Source organism: Musca domestica, unplaced genomic scaffold (genome assembly GCF_030504385.1).
Source record: "Musca domestica strain aabys unplaced genomic scaffold, Musca_domestica.polishedcontigs.V.1.1 1, whole genome shotgun sequence".
Classification (NCBI taxonomy): Eukaryota; Metazoa; Arthropoda; class Insecta; order Diptera; family Muscidae; genus Musca; species Musca domestica.
Window position 1 is genome coordinate 14,437,461 of NW_026712114.1, and position 23,100 is coordinate 14,460,560.

General features: G+C 39.7%; 2 protein-coding genes across 7 annotated transcripts in view; both read left to right on the forward strand.

Annotated features, from left to right (window-relative positions):
• Positions 1 to 23,100, forward strand: part of LOC101891802 (uncharacterized) — a 475,789-nt gene that overhangs the window by 354,127 nt on the left and 98,562 nt on the right. For all 5 annotated transcript variants that reach the window (XM_059119400.1, XM_059119411.1, XM_059119404.1 and 2 more), the window contains exon 11: positions 7,265 to 7,403. In XM_059119400.1, the coding sequence (XP_058975383.1) occupies positions 7,265 to 7,403 (139 nt within the window). The remainder of the gene's footprint in view (positions 1 to 7,264; positions 7,404 to 23,100) is intronic.
• On the forward strand, positions 12,402 to 21,826 carry LOC131801192 (uncharacterized protein DDB_G0271670-like). Of its 2 annotated transcripts, none has more exons than XM_059119429.1 (2): positions 12,402 to 12,837; positions 18,430 to 21,826. In XM_059119429.1, the coding sequence occupies exon 2, from the start codon at positions 18,521 to 18,523 to the stop codon at positions 20,213 to 20,215; it is 1,695 nt and encodes a 564-aa protein (XP_058975412.1). In that variant the 5' UTR covers positions 12,402 to 12,837; positions 18,430 to 18,520; the 3' UTR covers positions 20,216 to 21,826. The 2 variants fall into 2 exon arrangements, with proteins under 2 accessions (XP_058975412.1, XP_058975409.1); XM_059119426.1 differs by lacking the exon at positions 12,402 to 12,837 and adding an exon at positions 13,516 to 15,644.

Below are 23,100 nucleotides of genomic sequence, written 5' to 3' on the forward strand. Positions count from 1 at the left end.
TAATAATTTCAAAATTCGTATTTGAATTTCCAAATAGGTATTTTGATGACCGGAATATATATTTTTTATTTGGTATTTTGATGTTTTTCAGAAGAATGGTTAAGTTTCGTATTTGAATACTATAATGGCTGTGACAAAAATCTACATTTTCGTATAGACCTCAATATAACGGTAACTCCCTATATTCTGCATTATTAAGATTTTAACAGATTTGTAAATGGTTTTTTTAAATTTGCAAATTTATTGCATTTGATGGATCACATTTTTTTTTTTTTGGAACTTACCATTTGAGAAGTAGTAAGTAGTACTAAATGTTCCATCTTTTGCCATGATATGAACTTACATAGCTGGTTCTAAGATGTACTTGATATATTTCTCTAAGTATCGTTATTACGAAGTGCATATCACAGCTGTGAAGGAGAAATTTAACAAAAGTATGCATAATATGTATTGGAGCTATAGCTATATCTGAACCGATTTCCACCAAATACTTATTCCTAGGTTCACACCCTATTTCTAGGCCCAATATATTTTTATGTGCCAAATGCCATACTATTTGGACTAATATTACTAATTTGGTGCACAATAAAAGGAAAATCGGACGAAGATGTATATGGGAGCTATACATAAATTTTTACCGATTATGTCCAATTCCAGTAGGGTTCGTCCTTGAACAATCTTTACAAAAATACAAGGACAGTACTTGTTTACAAAAATACATTGTGTGATGTAGGGTATAGTATATATGATTTTCATACCCTACTCCACACTGCGGTCAGGGGATTACTTCATGGTGCTCTTCAGGGTGACAAGTAAATAATGCATCAGCTATATCTTAAAAGTTCGCTCCGGGTTCTGTTTATTGGGGTTCTTAATGTACTTTCCACATCCCAGGTGTTGACCCAGATTTTGTATCATAGTGTTATAAATCATTTTACAGGATTGGCCATATTCCACGGACCCATCTGGCAACGCCATAACTTTTGACAGAGATGTCACATCGCTTAATGACATACCGCGTTTGAAGCGTCAGTCCAAGTAGATTTTTACCATGAACCAGTACACGCCACGCGAGCGCTCTGAAATAGTTGAAATTTACATTCAACAGAAGAAGTCAATTGTGAAAACTCAACGTGCTTTTAAAACATTAAAAAATGTGAGAAGTGCGCCTTCTAAGAACACCATTAAGCGTTTATACGAAAAATTTTCGACTGGTAAGGCTCTTTCTAATCCGAAGAGGCCATATAAAAGTAGACCAAGGCGATCGGCCGAGAACATCGCTGCCGTACGAGCCAGTGTTGAGATATCCGCAAGAACATCCCAAAAACGCCGTTCTCAGCAGTTGGGCATGGCTTGGTCCACTTTACAACGGATTATTCGCATTGATTTGCATTTGTTCCCGTACAAAATTCAATTGACGCAAAAAATGTTGCCTGCGGACAAGCCTCGTCGATTGGAATGGGCCCAAAGGGCCCAATGGTCCGTCGAATATGGGCAACCCTGTATAATATTCGGCATTTAAATATTAGGGCTTACATCTTACTATCCAATATTTCTCCCAAAACAACCACTGTGTCCCATAGCCAAAAATAGCAATGTAGGTTTCTTCAATGTGGGTCTCTTTAAAACCTGTATTAGGAATATATTTGGTGGTTTCCAGGTACTTCTTTTTGTTATCCTATTTGACTTGTTCTCTAATATTATTGTAATGGTAATGTTGAGACTAATGCCAAAGCTTATGATGTTCATGCTGAAGATGATAATAATGCTAACTCTGTTGTTGTTGTTGTAAACAAACACGCAGACGACACCGACGAACGAACACCAACAACACCGACAAAAAAATGTATAATCTGTAAATCCAAAAAAAGAAATAAAACAAAGTAAATGACAAACAAGAAAAACTCATTAAAATATTTCAAAATAAAAAAAAACAACATTACCCTTAACAAGTTTCTTTTGGTCGGGTTGGGTTGGAGTTTTGGGAGCACCAGCGGCAGGGGGCTGGGGGTGGTTGACACAAACAAATGACTGTCTTTTGGTGATATACACAGATATAAAGAGCTATGTGTGTTGCATACAATTGTACAAAAAGAAAGCGACAGCAGCTTCATAAGATTTACTTTTCACTTGGGGGATAATTATGGAAACAAGTCAACCTGCCATGTTGCTGCTGCCGCAGCCGCTGCTCCTACTCCTGCTAAGAACTTCAAGCAATGTTAATGCGTTGTAAGTGTCTTTGTCCTATTTTTCTTGTTAACGCGGCGGCAAAAAAAAATGACTGACGAGCTGGTTGCTACTGTGCTACATAAACAATTGTTTATTTGTCTGGTTGGCTGGCAGCGAATGACATACACACACATTGACAAAAAAACAAAATAGCGACTTAAATACCCAGCAAATGAATAAGAAGCAGAAGAAACTGAAGGAGATGACGAAGACAAACACAGACACACCAGTTTACATTGTGTAAGTACGCTTCTAACATGACTTTAATTCGGGTTCCATTAACAAAGATGGTATTTTCCTGTTGCGTCGCCAACACCAACACCACCATCATCATCATCTTCATCATCAAGAGCAATCCCATACCAATGCAAAAGAAAAAACTCCACCCCTCTTACTCTCTGATTTAATATTCCAACAGCATTCACATTAGTGTTACAATGCTTTCTGTCCTTGTTGTCGTTGTTGCTGCTGCTACTGCTGATAATCATGTTGTATATCCTTAAATACAAAAACACCAACACCATCCCCAGTAGCAACAGCAACAATACCTGTTTGTATGAACTTTGACTTAATAATGTCTTTGTTATATATTTAAGATTAACTTTTACAAATAAACATAATGTTAATTAAAACATTGACGCTGTCACCAAAGATGAGGTGGCACCGCTGTTTGTGGGTGTGTGCGTGTGCACTCGTGTGTTTTCATTACTACTAATTATTTGCTAGAAATAAACAAATGTAATACAAATTATAATTTTTAAGAGAGGTTGGAAGAGAGAGAGAGAGAGAGAGAGGGAGAGTGGCACAGAGCTTTTAGCTAAATAAATGACATGTTGAAATTTTTGGGGCTGTATAGGATAACTTGCAGAGAAGTATGAGGACCCGACACATGCATGAAACAAAAGAGAGCAACAATTTATTTTTTAACTTTTTGGGGGGTATAAACTCATAATCTAGGAGTTAATAGATAACAATTAGAGGTTTTAGAATCGAAGCGACCACACATTTCTTGGTATGCAGGTGTCATTGTAATATAGTGGGCCAGTGGGCCACTTTTGGTAAGCAGAACTGGCGCTGTGGGATGAGCCAAACGTAATATTACGGTGCCCATTTCTCTGTATTTTTATACCCTCCACCATGGTATGGAGGGTATATTAAGTTTCTCATTCCGTTTGTAACACCTCGAAATATACATTCTAGACCCCACAAAGTATATATATTCTTGATCAGCATAAAATTCTATTTTTATTTAGCGATCTCCGTCCGTCTGTACGTCTGCGGAAATCAGTCTAGCTTCCGAACGAATTGAAGTAGATTGATAAAATTTTACTGAAATGTATATTATGTCTGCAGGACTTTTGGCATTGTAGGTCCAAGTTTTGGCCATGTAGGTCCACGTTTTGGTATAGCACCCATATAACGGTACCTCCCGATATTCGGTATTTTGATAATATTAGCTACATTATTCACCGGAATTGTTTCAAATTTGGCATTTGAAGTTTGTAATGAATGCTACCACCTATGTCAAGAGATTGTCTGTGCAGGTCCACGTCTTAGCCCCCATATAATGGTACCTCCCAATATTCGGTATTTTGATAATACAGGGTTGCCCATATTCGACGGACCAATGACTCTTTGGGTCCATTCCAATCGACGTGGCTTACTGCAGGCAACATTCTTTGCGTCAATTGAATTTTGTACGGTAACAAATGCAAATCATTGGCCGTCTTTTATATGGCCTCTTCGGATTAGACAGAGCCTCACCAGTCGAAAATTTTTCGTATAAACGTTTAATGGTGTTCTTAGAAGGCGCACTTCTCATATTTTTTAATGTTTTAAAAGCGCGTTGAGTTTTCACAATTGACTCTTCTGTTGAATGTAAATTTCAACTATTTCAGAGCGCTCGCGTGGCGTGTATTGGTTCATGGTAAAAATCTGCTTGGACTGACGCTTCAAACACGGTATGTCATTAAGCGATGTAACATCTCTGTCAAAAGTTATAGTGTTGCCAGATGGTCCGTCGAATATGGGCAACCCTGTATTAGCTACATTTTTCACCGGAATTGTTTCAAATTTGGTATTTGAAGTTCGTAATGAATACTACAGCCTAAGACAGACAATTTTCTGTGCATGTCGACGTCTTCTTATAGCCCCCATATAACGGTACCTTCCGATATTCGGTATTTAGATGATTTTACCTACATTTTCCCCGATTTTTTTTAAGTTTCCCATTTGAATATTGTAATATCTTATGACAAAAGTTACCTATATAGGTCCATGTCGTGGTATAGACCATAATATTACAGCTACATTCGGTATTTTTAAGACTTTAACACAATTTTTAACGGATTTTATTGTTTTTGAGAATTGCCAAATTCGTTCCAAATGCAGCTTTTTACTTGTCTTATATTCGATATGATTTAAGATTTATGCATTTTTTTTTTTTTAACGGAAATGTTTTATATTTCGTATTGCATACCAAACCTTCAACATAAAACTGTCCATACAGTTTCACCTTCTCGTATAGCACCCGTATTATGGTACTTTCCAATACTCAGTATTTTGATGATTTTGGTTACGGAATTGTTTTAAATTTGGTATTTGATACGTGTAATTGGTATAACGCCCATGACAGAAAATTATTTATGGAGTTCCATGTTGTCAGATTTTGATATAATGATTCATTCCACCGCATATTCGGTTCATTGATTACTTCAGTTAAAATTTTCAAAACCTTACCTCACTTTCCAAATGGTGTGGGATATTATATCGAGAATACAGGCCCTCTCAAAAGGGTTGAAAGTTGAGAGATTGACTTACTGTTGGCGAGACGAAACAGCAAACGAAACAACAACAGAAGACCTTCAATTCTGATATTAGAATCGCTGTGAGTGTGTTGCAAATATATAAGGAGGTGTATTTGGATATTCGAACTATAAGGATACGAAAAAGCAGTATATAGTGAAAGAATAAAGCTGGAATTTTTTTTTGTTTTTAAGCGATATCAAATATTTATTAAAAGGTCACTTCAGACTATTGCATTGATTCTAATAGCCAAGATATCGGATATGTAGCAAAATAGGTACAATATATATGTAAAAGAAATAGGTCTTAGTTATTGTCCTTATATGTCAATAACCGCTGGACAGATTTCCACAATACTCATCAATTTCGGAATGGTCTCTTGACAGAAAAGTATAATATCTAAGAATTCGCGTAAAAATGTGACAATAAAAAAGTTAACATTTTTTAAACATTCCTTCAACTTTTCTTATATTTTTTATCGTATGCGACTTCTTCAATTTGACTTGCAATTTTTAATTGCACATTTTCTAAGGGTTTTCTACACCCTTTAACACTACAGGGTGAGATGAAAAAAACTGCAACCAACTTCAGACCGCTGTCATTTCAAAGCCATTCGTCCAACATCTGCTAAAGTTATTCCTGTGACAGCCCATTATCTTCTTTACAAGCGTACAAAAGCATTTTGGTGAAAATTTTCCAGAAAAAGAGTTATTCGTGATGAAATTCAAACATGAGTTCGTGAGTGCTGGAAAACCCACTCCCGCATTTAAATATGAATAAATATTTTGTGTCTCCTACCATCGCTCGTTACTGTTATACTGGGAGCGTAGCCCGACGAAGAAAACAGCAACTTCAACAGAAATGGTTCGAAAAGTAAAGAAGCGACTTAATCGAAACCCGTGTCGCAGTTTCCGAAAAAAATGGCTCGTGAGCTCAACATATCGCAATGTTCCATTCGGCAAATATTGAAAAATGATCTCGGGGTAAAGCCATTGAAATTCCAAAAAGCTCAAGAACTTACACTGCAACTAAAAGAAAATAGACCCAAAAGAGCTAAAGAGTTGCGTCGCTTGGCCGGGAGTGGTTAACTGGTTTTCTCCGATGAGAAAATATTAGTTGTCCAGCAGTTTGTAAACAAACAAAATAATGGTGTTTGCTTGCTAAGGAGGTCAGCTGAAAATGTGCACTATCGGTTTTCCACCAGAACTCAAGCGTCGGCCATGGTGATGGTGTGGGACGCCATAACAGCCGATGGTCGCTCTCCGCTCGTATGAATCGACCATGGCATCAGAATAAATGCAGAATATTATCGTGAAAATATTCTGGATGGTGTATTAAAGCCTTGGGTACGCAAACATTTTAGCTCAGACCTTGGACATTCCAACACGACTCAGTACCAAGCATGGTTACAAAATGGGGTTCCTCGCTTCATTTCCCGCGCACAATAGCCACCAAAATCTCCGGATACCAATCCGTCGGATTATTGTGTCTAGAGTATGTTGGAAAGCAAGGTTGGCCCTAAAAAATACCAAAGTCTAGGTCACCTCAAGCAAGCACTTCGACGGGAATGGGCTAAGATGCTGCAGAGCAACATTCGGGCAGCGTGTGGTGGTCTTATTGGCCGTTTGAAGGCCACAATTCGTGCCAAAGGTGAACAATTCAAACAAATCTAAACATATTCTAAAATTTGATGCTATTGCTGACTTTTTTTTCTTTTATTCAACAAAATGTAAACAAAAAAATGTAAAAAAATATAGCATTTGATTTTGTTGAAGACTGCGAACCCGTTCTGGTGCCTCAACCACAATACTTTTATCTCTCGTTACTTACGAAACAAGTCAGCGATTCTTTACATATAGCAATGATTTCTTTCAATCATAAGCCTAAGATGTATATGGCATTTTTGCTTTCGCATACAATTGGATGTAAAAGTTGGAACTTCTTGTAATTTTGTCAATACCAATATTTTCATCTGTATTAGATGAGGTATGAGAATGGAATGCTTCATATTAATTTTGGTCCGATATGAAATGGACAATATTGACCCATTCCTTCGGAACCTACTTCAATAAGGGTCAACATAATCATAACAGAAGTCAAAATATATTTAAATGATCGAATATTGGCTGAGGGTGTACATCTGTCGGCAAAAGCTACTGGTACTTTTTAACTTCTTTTAAAATTTCTTCAGTATTAAATAATATTTTCCCTCTCTCCCTTTCTTTTTCAGGGTATGCGTATGTCTGGTGAAAGTTCCGAGATAATGCATCTAACGCAATTGGAACGAGAAAGTGCTGGGGCTTATGCCTGTGGGGCAACAAATACGGAAGGTGAAACCAGAAGTTCCAGCATAACGTTGAGAGTACAATGTAAGTGAAAAACAAAACACTTTTTTAATATAAAAACATTTTGTTTGGAATGGTAGAATATATAAGACCATATTATAAGGCCACATTTTTGTGTTGGTAAGAGGTTGTAATACTTTTTTCGAAGCCTAAGGGAAGGTATTTTTTAATTTTCCTTGCTGCCTACTGCCATGAAAACAAAATTATTATTTTATTTATAATATTTCCATTAGATGTCAACAAAGACACCCTCCTCCCTAGTTTTTCCATTCAATTAAACTTTCTGCATCATTACAAAAAAAAGAAAAAAAAAAACAGAAGAGAGCAAGAAAAAGAAAAGGAATAAGAAAAACGGTAATGCAAATTAAAATAAAACTCCAACTAATATTTCCGTGACAAGCATACATACCCTGGATTCTGTTGATACTTCCATAAAATTATAAGCAAGAAAAAATAACATCGTCAACTTTTTTTTTTTTTTGTGGAAAACATAATTCGTTTTTTTCCTCTCTCTCTCTCTGCATAGAAGACATAATACAATTATAATGTATATTTTTTTTTTTTGCTATTTGAAATGAAATTGCATGGAAGTGATGAATTACGCGTAAAACTAGAATCTTTTCGTCGTAGCGTAGCTAAGACTTATGGAAGAAAATAGTTTTTCTTTTTCGCCTCACGAATGTTAGCTGCTTTGCCGTATTGTGTGTGCGTTTTCGCCTCACAGACTTTTTCGATGTGAAACGTGCTGCTGTGATGACAACACAAGGCAATAGAACGCAACACAATATGCGCTGAATGACAAAACGCAACGACTCAAGGTAGTGGGCAAAAAAAGAAAAGGGATTTATTCTATTTACAAATATGAGATATTGCATAGAAAATTTGCTGGGTTCTCATAAGAGATAACAAAAATATCGCTAATGGACTGCAAGGCGACACCACACTGTGGCACAAAAGTATTACCTAATTGGCTTTCCAAGTTTAAATCAAGGGTTTTGTAATATTTATTTTTAGAGCTTTCTAAGTCATTATTGTAAATTTTTGAAAATATTTGTATAACAATAGTCATGGTATCAGCACGAACCTTTCTAGAATGTTTCTCTGAGGATTTTCCAGTTACGGAATTTCTAAGAAAATCACCTCCAGGCTTCTTCAGCTACAAAATAAGGAATTTTTAAGGAACATTGTCAATGAATTTCTAAGCGATTTTTTAAAAAGTATTCTTTGAAGAATTTCAACTTAATATCATAGAATTTAGGCATATAACGTCTTTTAACGGTGGATTTTCAAATAATAATTTTGTAAGGTCTCTGAATTCTATAATTGATCATTTTTATACTGCATTTATACCCTACACCACAAGGTGGTCAGGGTATTATGTCTTTGTGCATTTGTTTGTAATAGGCAAAAGGAAACGAGATAGACCCATAGTTCCTTTTGATGATCTGCATAGAATCACATTCTGAGTCGATTTATGCATGTCCGTCCGTCCGTCAGTCTGTCCATGAATTCTTGCGAACAAAATGCAGGTCGCATTTGTTATCCGATTGAGATGACATTTTCCAAACAACATTTGTTTGGCCCAAGGACGAACCCTATTGAAATTGGAGATGATCTGTAAAAATTTAGATATATCCTCCCATTTAGATATAGCTCCCATATATGTCTTCGTCCGATTTGCCTTTTATTGTGCATCAAACATCTAATATTTCCCCGAATATTATGGAAATAATGAAAATAAGTATGCCAAATGTGATCGAAATCGGTTCAGATATCGCTATAGCTCCCATATATATTGTTCATCCGATTTGTTATTTTTGTCCTCCGCAGCCGTAATATGCACTCTGTAACAACAATATTTGGGGAAATATATCAAATGCAGCTCAGAAATACCTTTGCTAAATTTTATAGAGATCGGTTCAGATTTGGATATAGCTCCCATATATAACTTCGTCCGATTTACTTTTTATTGTGTACCAAACGTCTAATATTTGTCCAAATGAGATGGAATTTGGCACATAGGACCGAATTGAGTCTAGAAGGTAGTGTGCCAAATTTGGTGAAGATCGGTTCAGATATAGCTATAGCTCCCATATATATTGTTCATCTGATTTGTCGTATTTGTTACCCACAGCCGTAATATGCACTCCCTAACAACGATATTCAGGGAAATATATCAAATACAGCTCAGAAATATCTTTGCCAAATTTTATTGAAATCGGTTCAGATTTGGATATAGTTCCCATATATATTTTTATCCGATTTCAAATTACTTGTGCACCAAATTGGCAATACAAGTCCGAATTTAAAAGATACAAATGCTTCGGCATATTTAGTCCTTTGAACTTTAAATTATAATTATAATCATAGCGTGTATGATTGAATTCTCCCATTAAAAACGAAGCTCTACTAAATTAGCAAAGTGATGTAGGGTATCATAAAGTCGTCCCCGCCAGATTTTAAGACTTTCTTTACTGGTTTTTAATATGTGTATTGGTCTTCAACTTTGGGAATAGGCGACACACATGTTTATCTATGGAGGCATAGATTTATCATTGGTTACGTGTTTACCAAGTTCAAGGACTATTCCACAACAGCGGAACTTTCCATAACCGTTCTTTGCATTTCAAGAAAAATTGCATATAATAATGATGACGACAATGGGTGGAGTTGGCGGTCTGCGTTTCAGCATAGAAAATCTTTTCAAAAAATATGTCATATCTTCCCACCATAGAGAGAGAACGCTATATGGTTCCATCATACATGTGGGTGTGTGTGTATTTTCTGTCACCAGAACTTTATTATTAAAAATTGTTTTTCGCTGGAAAATCCAGCGAACATAAATTCATTCGTGCATAGTTACCAATGCATCCATCATTTACTTGCCAATGTGCATGCATGGATTCCGGATTTTTGTGAGAATTTTTGTTTGTTTCAGGCATTCACCGCATCATATTATTGAATCTATGGTAACAGCCAAATACAATTCAAAGCAATTCCACAAAAACACATGCACGCACGAACGTTTTTTCAAACGCACAAACACACACATATATATTTTGTTGTGCATAGTCCCAGCCAGCCAGCCAGCATGGATTTTCTCAATATATAGCCTCGAGTGACTGAGTTTCGTTACACAATTCAAATTCAAACTGATTTGGAAACTCAATGCGAATCAATTACAGATTAGGTTTTCTTTTTAACGAAACGCAAAATCTTATCATGTTCAATTCGTTTGTATGGCACAAATTCAGGCAATATTTTTTGTGGATTGGGGTGGAACGGACAGGCAGACGAAAGCTTTACATATATGCCAAGTTAGGGCACATCAAAGACCCATACAATTACTTTCGTTTTCTATGCCTTGGTGTACACAGTTTACTTTTGCCATTCCACCCCAATACACATTCATATGTAAATCGATTTCTGTATGTAAAGTTTGCCGTTGTCGTCGTATCTCAAACAATCTCTGAAACACACATACACACACACATGTATTCATACATATATCCATACTAATGTCAAAAGCTGTTGTTCGCCTTGTCTTTGACAGTAAATCGTATTCCCAAACGTTTGAAATACGACATTTGCAAAGAGACTTTCGCTCAACAAGAACGACATCAGGGTAAACGACAACAGCAGCAGCAACAACGACAACGACAACAACAACACCGAGAAATAAGAATAATAATAATAAACAACACCAGGGATATCTCGTATGTGTCTATATGTAAATGTGGCAAAAACGTTTAGATAAAAACAGAGAATCCTAACATGTGTGACATTTTCGGGATTTCCTTGGACACATTAATGTTGGTTGGCCTATTCTGTAGTTTTTCTTTTTCGACGTTGATATTATCTCGGGCTTGGTAATTTATCTACCTTCGATATTTTCTGCTGGAATGGCGAAAAAGCTGAGGGTTTGAATAGAGAGACAAGTTTATGTAAGTGACAATAGTTTTGGATTCTGTTTGGAATTTATTCGGGTAGGACCAGAAGACAAGCAAAATCTTTCAAAAAAAAAAAAAATAAAAAATTGCACGATCTTGGCGGCCAATGCAAGGCAATCTATTGTATTTTGGACTATCAATTTGGATATAATCACACGTTAGCTTTCAACAATCACAGTTAGTTTACGATTAGCACCATCTTCCAAAAAGTATGGTCCAATGATGCCACCTACACATAAACCGCACCACATTGTGACATTTTCTGGATGCATTGGTAGATTTTACAATGGTTCTGGCTGATTTTCTGTCCACAATCGAATTCTGCTTATCCATTGAGTCTAAAAGAACTGACCATAAAATGGAGGAAGCGAGCGATGAACATTTCTAACACTCCGAATTTCTTAATAATAACAAGTAAAGAAGGGGCAGTCGATGTTGCCGAAATTCATTTATACAATTATATTTTGACGTGCAAGTTTAGGACTATATCGTCTATAGGCATTTTAATTTTACTGTAACTCGAAAAATGATTTAGAAAATGGCACTATAGAGGTATTGAGCCGATAAGTTCCAAATTAAAATCAGGTCTTTGGTTGAGAGAACTATGCAGATATACCAACCAAAATTCCGCATGTGCACAGACAATATTCTGTCATAGGCTGTAGTATCCATTACGAACTTCAAATATCGAATTTCAAACAATTCCCGTCGCTAAAATCGTCAAAATTCCGAATATTGGGAGGTACGGTGATATGGGTTCTATGCTAAGACGTGGACCTGCACAGACAATTTTCTGTAATGGGCTCTAGTAAAGGATACCATCTTCAAATACCAAATTTTGAAACAATTCCGGTGAATAAAGTCGCCAAAATCTTCAACATAACGAATACAGGAAGGTACCGTTATATGGGGGCTATACAAAGACGCGGATCTGCATAGACAATTTTTTGTCTTAGGCTGTAGTATCCATTACGAACTTCAAATACTAAATTTTAAATAATTCCGGTGAATAATGTCGTTAAAAACATCAAAATACCGAATATCGGGAGCTACCGTTGTAACGCCCAAAAGTCATGCTTTCGTTTTTGGGGTACATTATTATTTTAAAGACCATTTTTACTTACTTATGTTATATACATCAACTATGAATTATATTTTTTTTGTTTGAAAATGAATTAAAATATTTAAGTTATGAATTAAACTAACAGCTACTCAGGGTCATGTAATTTAAATGTATTTGAATATTAACGGTCACACAGGTCCCCTAGTAGAAAGAAGTATACTTAAAATACAACATTGGAACCCCTGGTGGCAACTGGCGGAACTACGCAAAACTGTCAGATTGGGATCAGCTGCTGTCATGAGAAAACAACAATCGTTGTCCAGCCAAAAAGGTATAAAAGGAGACGCATTTCACACAATCGGGATCAGTCTTCTGTTGATGGCTGGTAAGTCAAGTGTGATTGGGAGGAAGAAAAGGCGCGCAACCTCGGTTGAATTGAGTCTTAGTAAGCCAAACAATAAGCCTTGACTATTTGTGGAGACTGGACTGGACTGAACGCAGGGTCAAGTGAGGGTTGTAGCAATACTCCCTATTCTTCGGGCTGCGTTGACGGCGACTGAACGCAGGGTCAAGTGAGGGTTGTAGCAATACTCCCTATTCTTCGGGCTGCGTTGACGGCGACTGAACGCAGGGTCAAGTGAGGGTTGTAGCAATACTCCCTATTCTTCGGGCTGCGTTGACGGCGACTGAACGCAGGGTCAAGTGAGGGTTGTAGCAATACTCCCTATTCTTCGGGCTGCGTTGACGGCGACTGAACGCAGGGTCAAGTGAGGGTTGTAGCAATACTCCCTATTCTTCGGGCTGCGTTGACGGCGACTGAACGCAGGGTCGAGTGAGGGCTGTAGCAATACTCCCTATTCTTCGGGCTGCGTTGACGGCGACTGACGTACTCATCGGGCTGCTGCTGTGCCAAAGCTGCCGCCACCCGATTCGTCGTGCGCGTATTCATCAGGCCGCCGCTGTGCAAAGCCGCCGCCACCCTACTCGCCGCTGACGTATTCATCGGGCCGCCGCTGTGCCAAAGCCGCCGCCACCCTATTCGCCGCTCGCCTATTCATCGGGCCGCCGCTGTGCCAAAGCCGCCGCCACCCTACTCGCCGCTGACGTATTCATCGGGCCGCCGCTGTGCCAAAGCCGCCGCCACCCTATTCGCCGCTCGCCTATTCATCGGGCCGCCGCTGTGCCAAGCTGCCGCCACTACTATTCGTCGCTCGCCTATTCATCGGGCCGCCGCTGTGCCAAAGCCGCCGCCACCCTATTCGTCGCTCGCCTATTCATCGGGCCGCCGCTGTGCCAAGCTGCCACCACTGCTACCCGTTTATTAACATTTCGACTGAACTTTGTGATTTAGTGTTCTTCGTAAAAAGTTCTGAACGTGATTTTATTGTGTTTAGTGTAGTGTTTAGTGTTATTTAAGGAAATAAATTTATAACGTTTTAAGAAAATATTTTTGCTTCGCTCTCTCTCTCTCTTTATGTCCTAACAAATAAATTTTTGTGACGACTCTGGCCCCCGCTGAACCTACCCCAGCTTCAAAGTGAAAACACGTCGTCACAATGGCGCCCGAGCAGGGACTATAAAAGAGAGAAAGAATAAATAAATGAGTGAACAATAATTAGACAAATACAGATGAAAACCCAGTGAAAGAAAAACAGTTAAAAAAAAAAAAAAACTGAAACAAGTAAAAATAATAATAAAAAAAAAAAAAAAAAAATGTCAAACGAAAAGACAATGTTGAAGGTCTCCTGGGCCTATATGCTAAAGCAAGAAGACTTGGTAACATATCTTACTGAATTCAATCTTGATCCAGTTGGAAAAGTGGACGATCTCCGAAAAAGATGGGCTAAATTTCTCCACAACGACCATGAAGCCGATGTATACAGACGGCTTATAGAGTTGCAGAACAAACATGAAAGTACCAGTCCGACCAAATCGCCGACATTGCGAGCCGTCACAAAACAACCCCTTATAACCGTAACACCGTGTGGAGCAGAAGCAATAGTATTATCCCCAATAAAAACAGAGTACGCCCTTCCCCACATTTCCGCGGAAAGGTCACATGGAGAGTCAAGCACAGGGGTAACAAACGATCAAAAAGTACAGAAGATGTCGCCAACAAACCCCGAATATGGATTTCAAAAAGATTCTCCGCCCAAGCCATCCAATAATTCGTCGTTACTCGTAATTCTCGACCAAATCCGAAAATGGAATATTACTTTTGAAAATGGTATGGACCCTATTGGATTCGTAGAACGTGTAGAAGAAATGGCTGAAATGTACATCGTGGAATTGAATCAAATAATTAAAGTAATGCCAGAGTTGTTACGAGGTAAAGCTTTAATCTGGCTAAGGAACAACAACCGACACTGGACTACCTGGAACGAATTTAAGAGTGATTTTCTGAAATTCTTTTTGCCACCGAGATACTTTGAGAAATTGGAGGATGAAATTAGGAGAAGGATACAGCGTAATAAGGAGCCGTTTAAGGAATATGTACTCTCTATACAGCATCTTATGCAGCACACCAATATGACCGAAGAACAAAAATTGGAACGAATTTTTAGAAACGCGCATTCGGATTATCAATGGTACATTCGCCGTAAAGACTTTACCACACTTTCGGAATTGATCTCCTTGGCAGACGAACTCGAAAGCATACCAAATAATTCTCGGTCAGAACAGCCTCGAAATCAACAAAACTATAATCGACGTGCGGACAACTCTAGAAATAACCTGTATTGCACCAATCAAGGTGACCAAGTGCTAAACGAAAGCTCATCCAATCCAGAAACGCAGCAGGATGAACCCCCGGCAAAGAAGAGTAACCAGAATATTACATCATTGCAATGTGAAGAATATCGCCTTACTGCAACTGTCTTAATAGAGGGGAAAGCTATTAAAGCAACTGTCGACACTGGTGCCACTAGCTGTTTTATAAAAAGAGAATTTGCGGAAAAAATCAAGAAAAGGTTTACTTATTCACGGCATGAGGCAAATGTTATCCTCGCAGACGGCACCACGGTGAACATCACAAGATCAACAGTGTTACCTGTTACATTTGGAAACCAAAGCTCAGATGTTACATTTCTCATCATGCCGCAATTCAAGGAAAACATCATATTGGGATTGGAATTTCTAAAACAGTTCCACACGACCATTCACTGCGCCGGTATAAGTGTCAAATTAAGTAAGCCAACCACATCAACGGAGCATTGTACCGTGGCTATAGGAGAGGAAACCCCATCAAAAGAGGTAATAGATACAATGACAGCTACGAATAATGTATCCCCCAGACCTAAATTCTTAAACGATGAATTGAGTAAAACGCAATGTGAGATCGTTGAAAATTTTCTGGCACAGGAACTCCCTAAGTTCCAACAATTAAATGGCCTATCGTCAATAGCTGAACATAAGATTGTAATGACCGACGATCGACCCATTAAATTAAGATATGCTCCGCGAAATCCTGCAATGCAAGCCGTGATTAATGCCGAAGTGAGAAAGCTCGAAGAACGAGGATGTATAGAGCCGTCTACAAGCCCATACTGTTTCCCCATCACATTAGTCAGAAAGAAAAATGGGAATTGGAGAACTTGTATGGATTTTCGCCAATTGAATAAACGTTCTGTTCCAGATGCCTACCCTTTACCCCGCATCGACACAATACTGAATCGACTACGGGATGCCAAATACGTGAGTAGCCTGGACCTTAAAGACGGATATTGGCAAATACCTATGGCGAAGGAGAGCAGAAAATACACGGCCTTTGCGGTAGCTGGTAAAGGTCTATATCAGTGGAAAGTGATGCCTTTCGGTTTGCATTCAGCACCGGCAACCTTCCAACGGGCATTAGATAGTGTGATTGGGCCTGAAATGGACCCCCACGCTTTTGCATACCTTGACGATATCATCGTCATTGGAAAAACGTTTGAGGAACACTTGCGGAACTTGAGAGAAGTGTTCAGAAGATTGCGATCAGCTAACCTGAGAATAAACATTGAGAAATGCGAATTCTTCAGAAAAGAAACGAAGTATTTAGGCCATGTTGTGAGTAGCGAGGGAATAAAGACGGATCCAGATAAAGTTGCCGCAATAGTGGAAATGAAACCTCCAACATCGGTAAAGGAGGTACGAAGATTTCTTGGAGTAGCATCTTGGTACCGAAGATTTGTCCCACAGTTTGCAACAATTTCACAACCATTGACTAGTCTTCTTAAAAAGGGAAAACATTGGAAATGGGGTCCCGAACAACAAGAAGCATTCTCAGACCTAAAAGCAAAGTTAACTGAAGCCCCCGTTCTGGCTTGTCCGGATTTCACAAAGACGTTCATATTGCAAACTGATGCCAGCAACTATGGCCTTGGAGCAGTTCTAACACAGGAGTTAGATAACGTGGAACGTGTCATAGCCTACGCCAGCAGACATTTAAAACAGGCTGAAAAGAACTACTCAGCGACTGAAAAGGAATGTCTAGCCATACTGTGGGGCATTAGACACATGAGACCCTATTTAGAGGGTTACCAGTTTATAGTTATTACCGATCATTTGGCCCTAAAATGGTTAAATTCTATTGAAAGCCCTACAGGTCGACTCGCACGTTGGGCTCTCGAGCTACAGCAATATAATTTTTTGATCAGATACCGTAGAGGAAAACAGAACGTTGTGGCGGATGCGCTTTCGAGAACACCTTTGGAAACGTTAGACCTAGCCACAGTAGAATATGACACCAGTCCGTGCCCATGGCTAGAAAAGTTGAAGGAAACCATAACCAAGAATCCGAAGAAGTATCCAGACTATACAATCATTGAGGGAAATGTTTATCGACATTTTCCCAAGCAAATAAACGATGAAGATTGCACACCATGGAAGCTGTGTGTGCCCACCGGATCAAGGATTCAGGTCCTTAGAGAAAATCATGACAGTGTCACCGGAGGTCATTTGGGAGTGCGAAAGACTAGCAACAAGGTGGCGAACCGATATTTTTGGCCTGGTATGTTCCAGGACATCAAACGTTATGTCCAGCAGTGCGAATGTTGCCAAAAATATAAAGTCAGCCAACAGAAACCAGCAGGGGAAATGTTGATAAGAATCCCGGAGGAACCATGGGCCACTATTTGTGCGGACTTCGTAGGACCCCTACCGCGATCTAAGCACGGTAACTCAATGCTACTCGTTATTATGGATAGATTCTCAAAATGGACGGAGTTGGTTCCATTGCGGAAGGCTACGACAGAGGGATTAATAAAGGCATGCAGAGAAAGAATTATTTCTAGATATGGGGTTCCAAAAATATTGATAACCGATAACGGAACCCAATTCACTAGCAACCAATTCGAAAAATTCCTAGCAGAAATGGGTATAAAGCATCAACTTACGGCTCCTTACACCCCGCAAGAGAACCCTACTGAAAGGACAAATCGGACAGTGAAAACAATGATAGCACAAGTTTCGAAACAACATAATACATGGGACGATATGCTGCCCGAAATAATGTTAGCCATAAACACTAGTGCATCAGAATCCACTGGATATTCGCCGGCATACCTGACACAAGGAAGAGAACCGCGACTGCCCCAGGCATTATATGATCAGCTCACAACAGGAACTGGTGCTAGAATAGTCTTACCAGAAGACCGTGCCCAGGAGTTGAAAGAAATATTTAAGATAGTGCGTCGAAACTTGGCAAAAGCATCTCAAAACCAGCGGAGACAGTACAACCTTAGACGACGAGTTTGGAAACCAAAGATTGGGGAGCAAGTTCTAGTTCGTCTACATCCTCAGTCGAAGGCCGTCGAAAATTTCGCCGCCAAACTAGCGCCCAAATACGGAGGGCCGTTTGTCGTACAAAAATTCCAATCTCCAGTAATCGTTGTAGTCCGAGGAAAAGACAACATCACCCGCGTCGCGCACTTAAGTGAAATTAAGCCTTTTTATGAAGAACAAAATTAAATTGTAGACATAGAAGTAGAATGTTGATTGTAGTTCCACTTACGTTTATGTGATGCCATTTCATTATAATTTCTTATTTTATTTTTAGACATTAAATTGACAATACCCAAACTAATCAGTGTCCTAATATAAGCCCATACTTCAAAGACCATCGCAATTCTCAAAATTTCAACATCACGATGGAGCAAGATAGCCCCAACACGAAAAAATTCAAACGGGCGAAGGAGAAATTTCGAGCTCATCTGGAACAAGTCGAGGCTCAAAGGCGAAGGACAATATTTTTAGACGAAGGTCCTAGTACCAGCCGAAAGAGGAGAACAAATCAATACCGTAAGCCCAATCCAAGAAAGGGTAGCAGTCAATCCTCATCGCCCCAGCACCAAATATTTTACCGAATGTGCAGCACAACCCCGAATGACGTTCCACAGCAAAAGTGTAACACGACCGAAAACAACAGCGACGATATCGATGAAACTGACTCTTTGAACGAGGAAACCCAGCCTAGTAGTGACGTCCCGCGTACACCAACCTACGCCCCGTGTTTTGGTTCGCCAAATAGCTTTAAGCCGGCTTCCGATGTGCTCTCAACACCCACTTCAAGGTGCTCAGAAATGCCTGCTACACCGGGTAAAGAATGGTGTCGTGACTCAGATGACGCATCAACTCTTCCTCGGCCCAATATGGAGGAGTCGGATGAATCTCAATCAAATTTCGAAATGGATGAAGAATGTCGGCGTATGTTTTACGGTTACTTAGAAACCTCAGTGACTCGGCGAGCACAGTCACCCTTATCCTCGAATAATTCCTCGCTGGATGAGTCGGATAACGAAGATCAACGTTCCTCGTCTCCGCCAAAAAGGTATGGACTGGGATTTGTCCGTCAGAAAGATAGCCAATACAAATATCTCGGATTTCGCTGTTATGAGAGAACAGTTACTGTGCAGCTTTTGGTCCCCGACTCCGGGGAAAATCCAATATATGAAATAACCAACCCACCGCCGGATAATCATCGTACGCCCTCACCCACACCCGCGATAGGGGAAGAGATCAACACCGAAGATATCCATTCAATATCCAACACCTCACACAAACATGAGGAGGTTCCTACTTCATCCTCACATGCTTTCGCACATTTAGAAGAAGACTCCAGATCGACCGCAAGTAGTTTTGTGACAGTTTCCGAAGATCCTAGTTTTGAGTGGTGGACCCAATGGCAGACGCTGGTTGGTGTTCCTCCATCATCACCGCTATATAACATAACCGAACAAGCAAATCTGTTGCATAGTGATGACGTACAAATTCCATCGCAATCCAATGCTGCCGTCATATCGGACGATCACAGGTCCCCCAACGTGAAGGAAGATAAATCATTACCAGGAACGCCGGGACACGTTGTCGAACTGTCATCACCATCGATATCTTCCCGATCGTCATCCTCATCCTCATCAGCCTCGTCGTCTTTATCGTCATCCTCATCCTCATCAGCCTCGTCGTCTTCATCATCATCCACAAGCCAAACGATGACACCTCATCAGCCAACATTGTGTAGCAGTCAACCTTCCATCGATGAAGTGTTTATACCCAGTAAGGAGAATAATAGCACACCAAGTACAATCAAATTGCCAGTCACTGAAATCCCAACTGAGTCAACGCCATCGTCCTCGACAGACAATCCCGTGAACGATAACACATTTCTCGAACTGCCAAATTATCCCGAAAACCTACAAATCCGTATCGAGAAGTTTAAAAACAATTGGAAAAAGGGACACAAACTGAAGCGAATTGTTAAACAAGATGGCAAGCAGTACCGCATAATAATATCAGCAGACGGGGTAGTGAAGGTATCTCTCCGAACTTCTGCAATTGGTCTCTAACATACCTTCCTATTCGACCGAGATATAGTCGAACTAAAGTGCCCATGTCGGAGAAATAAAAGGTTACATAACACCCTAGGGCTTCCTGGCTATTGAAACCCAATAGCAATAGAGAAAGCAAATCAAGGAATCAAAAATCAGAGGGAGGAAGAGATGCCATGTAACGCCCAAAAGTCATGCTTTCGTTTTTGGGGTACATTATTATTTTAAAGACCATTTTTACTTACTTATGTTATATACATCAACTATGAATTATATTTTTTTTGTTTGAAAATGAATTAAAATATTTAAGTTATGAATTAAACTAACAGCTACTCAGGGTCATGTAATTTAAATGTATTTGAATATTAACGGTCACACAGGTCCCCTAGTAGAAAGAAGTATACTTAAAATACAACATTGGAACCCCTGGTGGCAACTGGCGGAACTACGCAAAACTGTCAGATTGGGATCAGCTGCTGTCATGAGAAAACAACAATCGTTGTCCAGCCAAAAAGGTATAAAAGGAGACGCATTTCACACAATCGGGATCAGTCTTCTGTTGATGGCTGGTAAGTCAAGTGTGATTGGGAGGAAGAAAAGGCGCGCAACCTCGGTTGAATTGAGTCTTAGTAAGCCAAACAATAAGCCTTGACTATTTGTGGAGACTGGACTGGACTGAACGCAGGGTCAAGTGAGGGTTGTAGCAATACTCCCTATTCTTCGGGCTGCGTTGACGGCGACTGAACGCAGGGTCAAGTGAGGGTTGTAGCAATACTCCCTATTCTTCGGGCTGCGTTGACGGCGACTGAACGCAGGGTCAAGTGAGGGTTGTAGCAATACTCCCTATTCTTCGGGCTGCGTTGACGGCGACTGAACGCAGGGTCAAGTGAGGGTTGTAGCAATACTCCCTATTCTTCGGGCTGCGTTGACGGCGACTGAACGCAGGGTCAAGTGAGGGTTGTAGCAATACTCCCTATTCTTCGGGCTGCGTTGACGGCGACTGAACGCAGGGTCGAGTGAGGGCTGTAGCAATACTCCCTATTCTTCGGGCTGCGTTGACGGCGACTGACGTACTCATCGGGCTGCTGCTGTGCCAAAGCTGCCGCCACCCGATTCGTCGTGCGCGTATTCATCAGGCCGCCGCTGTGCAAAGCCGCCGCCACCCTACTCGCCGCTGACGTATTCATCGGGCCGCCGCTGTGCCAAAGCCGCCGCCACCCTATTCGCCGCTCGCCTATTCATCGGGCCGCCGCTGTGCCAAAGCCGCCGCCACCCTACTCGCCGCTGACGTATTCATCGGGCCGCCGCTGTGCCAAAGCCGCCGCCACCCTATTCGCCGCTCGCCTATTCATCGGGCCGCCGCTGTGCCAAGCTGCCGCCACTACTATTCGTCGCTCGCCTATTCATCGGGCCGCCGCTGTGCCAAAGCCGCCGCCACCCTATTCGTCGCTCGCCTATTCATCGGGCCGCCGCTGTGCCAAGCTGCCACCACTGCTACCCGTTTATTAACATTTCGACTGAACTTTGTGATTTAGTGTTCTTCGTAAAAAGTTCTGAACGTGATTTTATTGTGTTTAGTGTAGTGTTTAGTGTTATTTAAGGAAATAAATTTATAACGTTTTAAGAAAATATTTTTGCTTCGCTCTCTCTCTCTCTTTATGTCCTAACAAATAAATTTTTGTGACGACTCTGGCCCCCGCTGAACCTACCCCAGCTTCAAAGTGAAAACACGTCGTCACACCGTTATATGGGGGCTAAACGAAAACGTGGACCTGCATACCAAAAGGTTTGTCATAGGCTGTAGTACACTTTACGAACATAAAATGTAAAATTTAGAAATAATTCCGGTAAATAATGTCGCTAAATCATGAAAATACAGAATATCGGGAGATACCGTTATATGGGGTTTATAAGAAAACGTGGACCTACATGGCCCATTTACGAACTTAACCTGCCAACTGGTAAACTTTGCATGTATGCAAAATTTTACTTCTATATCAATTCGTTCGAAAGAAACAGATCGTCTTAGAATTTTACGCTGATCCGGAGTATACATACTTTATAGGGTCTATTAAAAATATTTCGAGGAGTTACAAACGGAATTACAAAGTTAATATACCCTCCATAGAATGGTGGAGACTATAAAAATGTTCAGATAGATCATGCTACATTTTCCTGCTCAATTTGGGTTCGTGACGAAGACATATTAGAAATGTTTGGGTTGCTAGGTATATGCCAGGATCTGAAAACCACAGGATACTTTTCCGAATAAGTCTTCGTCACGAACCCATACTGAGCAGGAAAATGTAGCATGGTCTATCTCAACATTTTTATACCCAGGATAAAACATCCATATTTTTTCTGATTGGCGTTCTTTCAACTTCCATCCTCCGTAACAAAGGAATAAATTTTGCTAAATATTGTTGTTCCATCTGTTAAAAAAATTCTCCAAGAATTAAATCCCATTACATATATCAATTTGTTGGGATACAGTTCATTACCTTCATACATATTTAGATATAAATATATATATATGTATATCTATTCCCAGATTGATGTAGTGGCATTTTTATTTGCCAAAAAAAAACCTTTAACAATTTATTATCCTTTTTTAATTGCCTAACTTTTTGAAAATCAAATTTAGTTATCTATTATTTGAATTTCCATATAAGTTTTGTTGTTGTTGCTGCTATTGTTGTTGGTTTTTTCTTAGTGTTATTTTCTGATTTATTATGTATTTACTACAAGTGGATATATTTTTGAAAGTAAACTAATCCATAAATTGTTTTTTATTGTATAATAAAAATGGAAATAATTTCGAAATACATATTTCCGTACAGAATATTGTTTATATATTTTTGTTTTTTTTTTTTTTTTGTTTTTTGGGCATTTCGAGTAAGCAG

Excerpts from the sequence above, each read along its gene's own strand:
- LOC131801192 (XM_059119429.1), top strand. The coding sequence starts at position 18,521 with ATGGAGCAAGATAGCCCCAACACGAAAAAATTCAAACGGGCGAAGGAG.